General features: G+C 42.5%; 1 protein-coding gene across 3 annotated transcripts in view; it reads left to right on the top strand.

Moving 5' to 3' along the window:
- Positions 1 to 12,404, top strand: part of LOC112226560 (zinc finger E-box-binding homeobox 1) — a 116,136-nt gene that overhangs the window by 54,463 nt on the left and 49,269 nt on the right. For all 3 annotated transcript variants that reach the window (XM_024390959.2, XM_024390958.2, XM_042307727.1), the window contains exon 2: positions 11,811 to 11,975. In XM_024390959.2, coding sequence (XP_024246727.1) covers positions 11,811 to 11,975 — 165 coding nt within the window. The remainder of the gene's footprint in view (positions 1 to 11,810; positions 11,976 to 12,404) is intronic.

Here is a 12,404-nt window from a genome sequence, read left to right as displayed (position 1 = left end):
ACAACTTTTGGATTACGTTTGAACTGCATAACCTCATGTTAGCAGTAGGCTTGAATTATAACTGTAGAGTGGGGGGGGACAACTTTTGGATTACGTTTGAACTGCATAACCTCATGTTAGCAGTAGGCTTGAATTATAACTGTAGAGTGGGGGGGGTGACAACTTTTGGATTACGTTTGAACTGCATAACCTCATGTTAGCAGTAGGCTTGAATTATAACTGTAGAGTGGGGGGGACAACTTTTGGATTACGTTTGAACTGCATAACCTCATGTTAGCAGTAGGCTTGAATTATAACTGTAGAGTGGGGGGGGACAACTTTTGGATTACGTTTGAACTGCATAACCTCATGTTAGCAGTAGGCTTGAATTATAACTGTAGAGTGGGGGGGGACAACTTTTGGATTACGTTTGAACTGCATAACCTCATGTTAGCAGTAGGCTTGAATTATAACTGTAGAGTGGGGGGGGGACAACTTTTGGATTACGTTTGAACTGCATAACCTCATGTTAGCAGTAGGCTTGAATTATAACTGTAGAGTGGGGGGACAACTTTTGGATTACGTTTGAACTGCATAACCTCATGTTAGCAGTAGGCTTGAATTATAACTGTAGAGTGGGGGAGGGGGACAACTTTTGGATTACGTTTGAACTGCATAACCTCATGTTAGCAGTAGGCTTGAATTATAACTGTAGAGTGGGGGGGCAACTTTTGGATTACGTTTGAACTGCATAACCTCATGTTAGCAGTAGGCTTGAATTATAACTGTAGAGTGGGGGGGGGGGGGACAACTTTTGGATTACGTTTGAACTGCATAACCTCATGTTAGCAGTAGGCTTGAATTATAACTGTAGAGTGGGGGGACAACTTTTGGATTACGTTTGAACTGCATAACCTCATGTTAGCAGTAGGCTTGAATTATAACTGTAGAGTGGGGGGGGACAACTTTTGGATTACGTTTGAACTGCATAACCTCATGTTAGCAGTAGGCTTGAATTATAACTGTAGAGTGGGGGGGGGACAACTTTTGGATTACGTTTGAACTGCATAACCTCATGTTAGCAGTAGGCTTGAATTATAACTGTAGAGTGGGGGGGGACAAACTTTTGGATTACGTTTTTTGAACTTTGAACTGCATAACCTCATGTTAGCAGTAGGCTTGAATTATAACTGTAGAGTGGGGGGGGACAACTTTTGGATTACGTTTGAACTGCATAACCTCATGTTAGCAGTAGGCTTGAATTATAACTGTAGAGTGGGGGGACAACTTTTGGATTACGTTTGAACTGCATAACCTCATGTTAGCAGTAGGCTTGAATTATAACTGTAGAGTGGGGGGTGGGGGACAACTTTTGGATTACGTTTGAACTGCATAACCTCATGTTAGCAGTAGGCTTGAATTATAACTGTAGAGTGGGGGGACAACTTTTGGATTACGTTTGAACTGCATAACCTCATGTTAGCAGTAGGCTTGAATTATAACTGTAGAGTGGGGGGACAACTTTTGGATTACGTTTGAACTGCATAACCTCATGTTAGCAGTAGGCTTGAATTATAACTGTAGAGTGGGGGGACAACTTTTGGATTACGTTTGAACTGCATAACCTCATGTTAGCAGTAGGCTTGAATTATAACTGTAGAGTGGGGGGGGGGACAACTTTTGGATTACGTTTGAACTGCATAACCTCATGTTAGCAGTAGGCTTGAATTATAACTGTAGAGTGGGGGGGGGGGGGGACAACTTTTGGATTACGTTTGAACTGCATAACCTCATGTTAGCAGTAGGCTTGAATTATAACTGTAGAGTGGGGGGAGGGGGGCAACTTTTGGATTACGTTTGAACTGCATAACCTCATGTTAGCAGTAGGCTTGAATTATAACTGTAGAGTGGGGGGACAACTTTTGGATTACGTTTGAACTGCATAACCTCATGTTAGGGGGGGAGGGGGGGACAACTTTTGGACAACTTTTGGATTACGTTTGAACTGCATAACCTCATGTTAGCAGTAGGCTTGAATTATAACTGTAGAGTGGGGGGTGACAACTTTTGGATTACGTTTGAACTGCATAACCTCATGTTAGCAGTAGGCTTGAATTATAACTGTAGAGTGGGGGGACAACTTTTGGATTACGTTTGAACTGCATAACCTCATGTTAGCAGTAGGCTTGAATTATAACTGTAGAGTGGGGGGCAACTTTTGGATTACGTTTGAACTGCATAACCTCATGTTAGCAGTAGGCTTGAATTATAACTGTAGAGTGGGGGAGGGGGGACAACTTTTGGATTACGTTTGAACTGCATAACCTCATGTTAGCAGTAGGCTTGAATTATAACTGTAGAGTGGGGGGACAACTTTTGGATTACGTTTGAACTGCATAACCTCATGTTAGCAGTAGGCTTGAATTATAACTGTAGAGTGGGGGGGGGGACAACTTTTGGATTACGTTTGAACTGCATAACCTCATGTTAGCAGTAGGCTTGAATTATAACTGTAGAGTGGGGGGGGACAACTTTTGGATTACGTTTGAACTGCATAACCTCATGTTAGCAGTAGGCTTGAATTATAACTGTAGAGTGGGGGGAGGGGGACAACTTTTGGATTACGTTTGAACTGCATAACCTCATGTTAGCAGTAGGCTTGAATTATAACTGTAGAGTGGGGGGGGGGCAGTACAACTTTTGGATTACGTTTGAACTGCATAACCTCATGTTAGCAGTAGGCTTGAATTATAACTGTAGAGTGGGGGGGGACAACTTTTGGATTACGTTTGAACTGCATAACCTCATGTTAGCAGTAGGCTTGAATTATAACTGTAGAGTGGGGGGGGGACAACTTTTGGATTACGTTTGAACTGCATAACCTCATGTTAGCAGTAGGCTTGAATTATAACTGTAGAGTGGGGGGGGGGGACAACTTTTGGATTACGTTTGAACTGCATAACCTCATGTTAGCAGTAGGCTTGAATTATAACTGTAGAGTGGGGGGGGGACAACTTTTGGATTACGTTTGAACTGCATAACCTCATGTTAGCAGTAGGCTTGAATTATAACTGTAGAGTGGGGGGGGACAACTTTTGGATTACGTTTGAACTGCATAACCTCATGTTAGCAGTAGGCTTGAATTATAACTGTAGAGTGGGGGGGACTGCATAACCTCATGTTTTGAATTATAACTGTAGAGTGGGGGGGGACAACTACGTTACGTTTGAACTGCATAACCTCATGTTAGCAGTAGGCTTGAATTATAACTGTAGAGTGGGGGGGGGACAACTTTTGGATTACGTTTGAACTGCATAACCTCATGTTAGCAGTAGGCTTGAATTATAACTGTAGAGTGGGGGGACAACTTTTGGATTACGTTTGAACTGCATAACCTCATGTTAGCAGTAGGCTTGAATATAACTGTAGAGTGGGGGGGGGGACAACTTTTGGATTACGTTTGAACTGCATAACCTCATGTTAGCAGTAGGCTTGAATTATAACTGTAGAGTGGGGGGGACAACTTTTGGATTACGTTTGAACTGCATAACCTCATGTTAGCAGTAGGCTTGAATTATAACTGTAGAGTGGGGGGACAACTTTTGGATTACGTTTGAACTGCATAACCTCATGTTAGCAGTAGGCTTGAATTATAACTGTAGAGTGGGGGGACAACTTTTGGATTACGTTTGAACTGCATAACCTCATGTTAGCAGTAGGCTTGAATTATAACTGTAGAGTGGGGGGACAACTTTTGGATTACGTTTGAACTGCATAACCTCATGTTAGCAGTAGGCTTGAATTATAACTGTAGAGTGGGGGGGGACAACTTTTGGATTACGTTTGAACTGCATAACCTCATGTTAGCAGTAGGCTTGAATTATAACTGTAGAGTGGGGGACAACTTTTGGATTACGTTTGAACTGCATAACCTCATGTTAGCAGTAGGCTTGAATTATAACTGTAGAGTGGGGGACACAACTTTTGGATTACGTTTGAACTGCATAACCTCATGTTAGCAGTAGGCTTGAATTATAACTGTAGAGTGGGGGGGACAACTTTTGGATTACGTTTGAACTGCATAACCTCATGTTAGCAGTAGGCTTGAATTATAACTGTAGAGTGGGGGGACAACTTTTGGATTACGTTTGAACTGCATAACCTCATGTTAGCAGTAGGCTTGAATTATAACTGTAGAGTGGGGGGGACAACTTTTGATTACGTTTGAACTGCATAACCTCATGTTAGCAGTAGGCTTGAATTATAACTGTAGAGTGGGGGGGGACAACTTTTGGATTACGTTTGAACTGCATAACCTCATGTTAGCAGTAGGCTTGAATTATAACTGTAGAGTGGGGGGGACAACTTTTGGATTACGTTTGAACTGCATAACCTCATGTTAGCAGTAGGCTTGAATTATAACTGTAGAGTGGGGGGACAACTTTTGGATTACGTTTGAACTGCATAACCTCATGTTAGCAGTAGGCTTGAATTATAACTGTAGAGTGGGGGGACAACTTTTGGATTACGTTTGAACTGCATAACCTCATGTTAGCAGTAGGCTTGAATTATAACTGTAGAGTGGGGGGGACAACTTTTGGATTACGTTTGAACTGCATAACCTCATGTTAGCAGTAGGCTTGAATTATAACTGTAGAGTGGGGGGACAACTTTTGGATTACGTTTGAACTGCATAACCTCATGTTAGCAGTAGGCTTGAATTATAACTGTAGAGTGGGGGGGATTACGTTTGAACAACTTTTGGATTACGTTTGAACTGCATAACCTCATGTTAGCAGTAGGCTTGAATTATAACTGTAGAGTGGGGGGGACAACTTTTGGATTACGTTTGAACTGCATAACCTCATGTTAGCAGTAGGCTTGAATTATAACTGTAGAGTGGGGGAGGGGGACAACTTTTGGATTACGTTTGAACTGCATAACCTCATGTTAGCAGTAGGCTTGAATTATAACTGTAGAGTGGGGGGGACAACTTTTGGATTACGTTTGAACTGCATAACCTCATGTTAGCAGTAGGCTTGAATTATAACTGTAGAGTGGGGGGACAACTTTTGGATTACGTTTGAACTGCATAACCTCATGTTAGCAGTAGGCTTGAATTATAACTGTAGAGTGGGGGGGACAACTTTTGGATTACGTTTGAACTGCATAACCTCATGTTAGCAGTAGGCTTGAATTATAACTGTAGAGTGGGGGGGGGGACAACTTTTGGATTACGTTTGAACTGCATAACCTCATGTTAGCAGTAGGCTTGAATTATAACTGTAGAGTGGGGGGACAACTTTTGGATTACGTTTGAACTGCATAACCTCATGTTAGCAGTAGGCTTGAATTATAACTGTAGAGTGGGGGGACAACTTTTGGATTACGTTTGAACTGCATAACCTCATGTTAGCAGTAGGCTTGAATTATAACTGTAGAGTGGGGGGACAACTTTTGGATTACGTTTGAACTGCATAACCTCATGTTAGCAGTAGGCTTGAATTATAACTGTAGAGTGGGGGGGGGGACAACTTTTGGATTACGTTTGAACTGCATAACCTCATGTTAGCAGTAGGCTTGAATTATAACTGTAGAGTGGGGGGGACAACTTTTGGATTACGTTTGAACTGCATAACCTCATGTTAGCAGTAGGCTTGAATTATAACTGTAGAGTGGGGGGGACAACTTTTGGATTACGTTTGAACTGCATAACCTCATGTTAGCAGTAGGCTTGAATTATAACTGTAGAGTGGGGGGGGGGGGACAACTTTTGGATTACGTTTGAACTGCATAACCTCATGTTAGCAGTAGGCTTGAATTATAACTGTAGAGTGGGGGGGGGGGCAACTTTTGGATTACGTTTGAACTGCATAACCTCATGTTAGCAGTAGGCTTGAATTATAACTGTAGAGTGGGGGGACAACTTTTGGATTACGTTTGAACTGCATAACCTCATGTTAGCAGTAGGCTTGAATTATAACTGTAGAGTGGGGGGGGACAACTTTTGGATTACGTTTGAACTGCATAACCTCATGTTAGCAGTAGGCTTGAATTATAACTGTAGAGTGGGGGGGGGACAACTTTTGGATTACGTTTGAACTGCATAACCTCATGTTAGCAGTAGGCTTGAATTATAACTGTAGAGTGGGTGGGGGGGGGGACAACTTTTGGATTACGTTTGAACTGCATAACCTCATGTTAGCAGTAGGCTTGAATTATAACTGTAGAGTGGGGGGTGACAACTTTTGGATTACGTTTGAACTGCATAACCTCATGTTAGCAGTAGGCTTGAATTATAACTGTAGAGTGGGGGGGGACAACTTTTGGATTACGTTTGAACTGCATAACCTCATGTTAGCAGTAGGCTTGAATTATAACTGTAGAGTGGGGGGACAACTTTTGGATTACGTTTGAACTGCATAACCTCATGTTAGCAGTAGGCTTGAATTATAACTGTAGAGTGGGGGGGACAACTTTTGGATTACGTTTGAACTGCATAACCTCATGTTAGCAGTAGGCTTGAATTATAACTGTAGAGTGGGGGGACAACTTTTGGATTACGTTTGAACTGCATAACCTCATGTTAGCAGTAGGCTTGAATTATAACTGTAGAGTGGGGGGGGACAACTTTTGGATTACGTTTGAACTGCATAACCTCATGTTAGCAGTAGGCTTGAATTATAACTGTAGAGTGGGGGGGGACAACTTTTGGATTACGTTTGAACTGCATAACCTCATGTTAGCAGTAGGCTTGAATTATAACTGTAGAGTGGGGGGGGGGGGGACAACTTTTGGATTACGTTTGAACTGCATAACCTCATGTTAGCAGTAGGCTTGAATTATAACTGTAGAGTGGGGGGGACAACTTTTGGATTACGTTTGAACTGCATAACCTCATGTTAGCAGTAGGCTTGAATTATAACTGTAGAGTGGGGGGGGACAACTTTTGGATTACGTTTGAACTGCATAACCTCATGTTAGCAGTAGGCTTGAATTATAACTGTAGAGTGGGGGAGGGGGACAACTTTTTTTGATTACGTTTGAACTGCATAACCTCATGTTAGCAGTAGGCTTGAATTATAACTGTAGAGTGGGGGAGGGGGGGACAACTTTTGGATTACGTTTGAACTGCATAACCTCATGTTAGCAGTAGGCTTGAATTATAACTGTAGAGTGGGGGGGGACAACTTTTGGATTACGTTTGAACTGCATAACCTCATGTTAGCAGTAGGCTTGAATTATAACTGTAGAGTGGGGGGGGGCAACTTTTGGATTACGTTTGAACTGCATAACCTCATGTTAGCAGTAGGCTTGAATTATAACTGTAGAGTGGGGGGACAACTTTTGGATTACGTTTGAACTGCATAACCTCATGTTAGCAGTAGGCTTGAATTATAACTGTAGAGTGGGGGGGGACAACTTTTGGATTACGTTTGAACTGCATAACCTCATGTTAGCAGTAGGCTTGAATTATAACTGTAGAGTGGGGGGGTCAACTTTTGGATTACGTTTGAACTGCATAACCTCATGTTAGCAGTAGGCTTGAATTATAACTGTAGAGTGGGGGGGGGTGACAACTTTTGCAGATAATATGTACAAACATGCTTGAAAATCATGATTTTAGAATATTTGTGGTAATAAATCACAGATTCCAAGGTCAATTAGCTACAGAACAATATTTCTACCTAATTACACAAAAATAAATACACCCCCTCCAACACCCCTGTAGTAACAACACTTCACACTTTTACACACATGTACTTACCAGCATACAATCCTTTCTCCAACTAAATATTCACAATGTTTGCGAGTTATATTACACAGTACTAGGATGCTAGTCCATCCATAAAGATAAAAAATGTAACAAAATGAAACTGTAGGTGCAAACCTGTCTTTGACTTCACTCTTTCCCAAGGGTGTTAGTATGTACAGTACCAGTCAAAAGTTTGGACACACCTACTCATTCCAGGGTTTTTCTTTATTTTTAAATAATAGTGAAGACATCAACACTATGAAATAACACATATGGAATCATGTAGTAACCAAAAAAGCGTTAAACAAATTTAAATCTATTTTATATTTGAGATTCTTCAAAGCAACCACCCTTTGCCTTGATGACAGTTTTGCGCTCTCTTGGCATTCTCTCAACCAGCTTCTTGAGGCGTGGAATCCATTTCAATTAACAGGTGTGCCCTGTTAAAGTTAATTTGTGGAATATCTTGCCTTCTTAATGCGTTTGAGCCAATCAGTTGTGTTGTGACAAGGTAGGGGTGGTATATAGAAGATAGCCCTATTTGGTAAAAGAGCAATACAATATTATGGCAAGAACAGCTCAAATATTTATGCCCCATGGAAGCGCACACATCGTTTTCATGACGTTGTCAGCCAACCCATCTATGTAGCTAGATGCTAAATAATTGTATTGTAAACACACACACAATCTATTAACTTACTTCTGCAAATACAACAACCACCTCTGTGTTTGCTGAGCTACATCTTCAATTCTGTATAGCCAGCTTTGTTTTTTCAACAGATAACCTTAATGTTAGCTAGCTAATTGAGCTGATGTTACCAAACGTAGCTACTGTCATGTTAGCCATGTTAGCCTTAAGTTAGCTAGCTATCTTTATTAGTAATTTTAGCATATTTGGACAGTACTTGATTAGACAGTAATTGGTTAGTTAGTGATACTTTGTCTGTTGGTGATGCAGAGCTCCAGCAGTTGTATTCAGTGTCCAGATAGCTAATCAATAACTCTACTGACAAAGTAAAAATCTGTTGTTCTGCACCGCACCCCTCTGATTCAGAGGGGTTGGGTTAAATGCGGAAGACACATTTCAGTTGAAGGCATTCAGTTGTACAACTGACTAGGCATCCCCCTTTCACTTTCCTGTCAAAACCCTGCGCATAAAATGTGCTAGGTTGCTAATGAAACAGCACTGCTAGCTAGACTGGGTAGTCCCTCAGTGAAGCTTTTGAGTCAACATGTTTAAATGTAAATTACTCGAATCTGGCTTACGAGATCAATAACTCTGAATAACATCATCATGGGCTAACAAAATGTGCTATAGTAACAGCAACCTAACAAGGTTTACCTCCGGTTCTCCTTCTCATCTTTGCGCTCGCTTCCTCAGAGATTGAACAGACGCCAGCGTGCCTGATTATAATTTCTTTGGACAAATAAGAAAATACTTTGGAAAACCACTTTGACTCTGCCTTCTAAAGTGCCACTGTACACAAAAATGCTGTTATTAGGCAGCACTAAAAAGGCAGGGCAGGCAAGGGCTCATGTTTGGGAGTATTAACTGCTTGAAGTGCTTGAAGTGCTTGAAGCATCACTACAGACACTGGTTCGATTCCAGGCTGCATCACAACCGGCCGTGATTAGGAGTCCCATAGGGCGGCGCACAATTGGCCCAGCGTGGTCCGGGTTAGGTTTTGGCCACGGTCTGCCATTGTAAATAAGACTTAACTGACTTGCCTAGTTAAATAAAGGTAAACATATATATTTTTTTAAATAACCTCAATTTCACCAGCAGTACCATACTGAAATACATCACTGGCTGAGGCATTGCTCTCCATCTTGACCACTGGCCCACTACTCAAGCTTCTCTCCTCCGCTATCATATCATGGCACTGCTCTGCCAGCTTCCACACAAAGACAAGGGAATGATGCCACACCCTGCCTCCCATCATCAGTAGCAGGCTGTGCCTCTGTCATAGGAGCCTCTAGTATGAGCAAATACAATTAGAGTCTCTCTGTGTTGCTACATCCCCCCCACTAGCCCCCCAGCTGCGGCTGCACCCGTGATTGTCTATGTCCACCCCAGCCCAGCCCAGCCCTCCCTACCCAACACCATCCCACCAGCTGCACACAGTCATACTCACCCTGTGCATGCCTTGTTTCAGCCAGGTGTTTATGCAGGTCTAATTACACACAGCCATAGGAGGAGATGGGAAATTGATTTAGCGGCAAGCTGTGACGACTGGCTGTTATCTAAACACTGTGAGTGTAGCATGGTGATAACATGCAGATAAGACTTAGATGCCCCGGGGCTGCCATCTGTCTGTCTTACTACTGCCTCTTAAGAACAAAGCAGACTGCGCAGATGAATGGTTAAAAACAACAGATCGCCTTACTATCGCCTCTGACCACAGAACATCGGCCGCCATTTTCGGTTAATTTCACAACGATTCTAGCCTAGGCTATATGTTCAATCTGGCTTTTCAGATGTACTTTCCAATCTATGGCAGATGATGTATCAGTATGGCACTTCTCATCACTCATTCCAGGTTGAAACCAGACATTATTGTTCCCGCCCGGCTGCCCTACACATCATTTCATCCCAGAGCTATTTCTCCTGGAGAGTTCATCTGAAAAGGACAAACTGCAACTGGGAGGAAAAATAATCACTTGCTTATCACCCTGGAGAGAGCAAATGTATTTCACATGGCTGCAGTCACTGATTTTATCTGTAGGCACTTTGTTTTAATGGGGGACTGTGTGAAAAATTGCCGTCCATACTGCTTGAATGAACTGCTCCTGTACAGGGGCACAGGGAGGTGGGTGAAGAAGACTACGAGGAGGAGGAGGGAGGCGGGAGGGAGGAAAGATGTTTGCATGGTGCTGGAGTGAGAAACGAGACCCATTTGAAAATGCAGGAGGGAGTGTATGTGCGCGTGTGTGTGTGTGTGTGTGTGTGTGTGTGTGTGTATGTGTGTGTTGGGAGCGATGAGGAGGTTGTTTAATGAGGGCTAAGAAGTGGTTGTTTGTTCACAGGTGACAGGTGCTGCAGTCACAGTGCTTCTTCATTACTCTGTGGTTAGGTGCATGTACCCGTAACTCCACACAGACACACACACACACACGGTCACCAACACACCCACCCTCCACATCGATCTAGATTGTCATCGACCCCGACCTGCTCTTGTCTGGTCATGATGGCATGATCATCTGCCTGCCCGGCAGAAAACACTGAATCAGCCCAGAAGGAAATATGACTGGACTAAAGGGGAGAATGAGGCATAGGCTGTGTCCCACATGGTGCCCCATTCCCTATATAGTGCCCTACTTTTGACCAGGGCCCATAGGGCTCTGGTCAAACGTAGTACACTATGTAGGGAATACTGTGCCATTTAGGATGCATCATTAGCACACACATACTCTTAGCATACACAGCCTAGCTTATTTGAAGGTGCTGCTGCTCTGCATCAAATCAACACGTTCTTCTCCTCTCTTATCCGTCAATGGGTCTCTCTCTCTCTCCCTCTCTATTTCTCTCTCTCTTATCCGTCAATGGGGCTGTGTAAACACTGGAACAGAGGTCTCGGGGTTCATCACTTGAGAAAATTACATTCAAGATAGCTAGCAGTGTTATTATGGATCATTTCAACTTTCAACATGTCGTAGAGAGCAAAGGTTAGAGGACAAAGGTTACTCTTTATTTGTTGCACTTGGAATGATTTTAGCATTTTCCATTACGTTTTCCAAACTTTTTATAACAGTTTTTCCCACTTAACAATTCCAATGCATCTCCATGTAGGCCTAGTAATTCTCTTATCTTTCTACTGAGCAATTATAATAGTATGTTAGATTTCTGCAACAACAATGCAACAGTGACCCACTAAACTGTAAGCCCAGGCACTTCGACTACCAGATTATTTTCCACTATCCCCTCCTGTCCAGGGGGTGTACTTGTTACAACAAGCTACCTTACTACAGATACAGGAGATAGGCTCCTGCTCTATGGGTTGTTCTGGCTGAGATTTACTTCTTTACTTACTTATTCATTGACCATCCTCTTTCTTTTCTCTCTGTGTCTCCACAGTAACAAATTACAACAATGTTGTGGAGGGCCAGTCAGACTCTGATGATGAGGACAAGCTACACATAGTGGAGGAAGACCCTGATGGTGACAGCACGGTGCCAGAAGACGCCTCAGTAGTATTAACCCAGAACGGTACAGAGACTCACCAAGACACCTGGGATGGAGGTGAGACTCTAGGCTAGAACATAGAATATGATAACTTTGTGTGTGCGTTTATGTGTGGTTAGACTATACAGTGCATACAGAACAATCACTTTTCAATTGTATTAATTTGTCTGATGCTCTAATCTAAGAGCGATTTACAGTCAATGCATCAACTAAGTTTAGTAGGGAGAAAATATTGCATATGACAGTCATTGCCCTTCTTCGAAATAGCTGCTATCAGCAGAATCCGTGCCAGGAAGAGAAAAACAACTGCAGGTGTGAGTGCAAAAAACAGAACATACAACCACATTGCTGTTTCCTTTTTTTGTTAAAATCTTGAAATTGACTTTAGAAACACACCAACTTCAACTGGCAATGACACTGACACATCAGGCATATTCAAGAGGTAGGACAACTACATTTACATTATCCTGCTCGACAAAGACTATG

The sequence above is a fragment of the Oncorhynchus tshawytscha genome, linkage group LG28 (assembly GCF_018296145.1).
Source record: "Oncorhynchus tshawytscha isolate Ot180627B linkage group LG28, Otsh_v2.0, whole genome shotgun sequence".
NCBI classification, from domain to species: Eukaryota; Metazoa; Chordata; class Actinopteri; order Salmoniformes; family Salmonidae; genus Oncorhynchus; species Oncorhynchus tshawytscha.
This window is presented reverse-complemented; position numbering and strand designations above follow the sequence as displayed.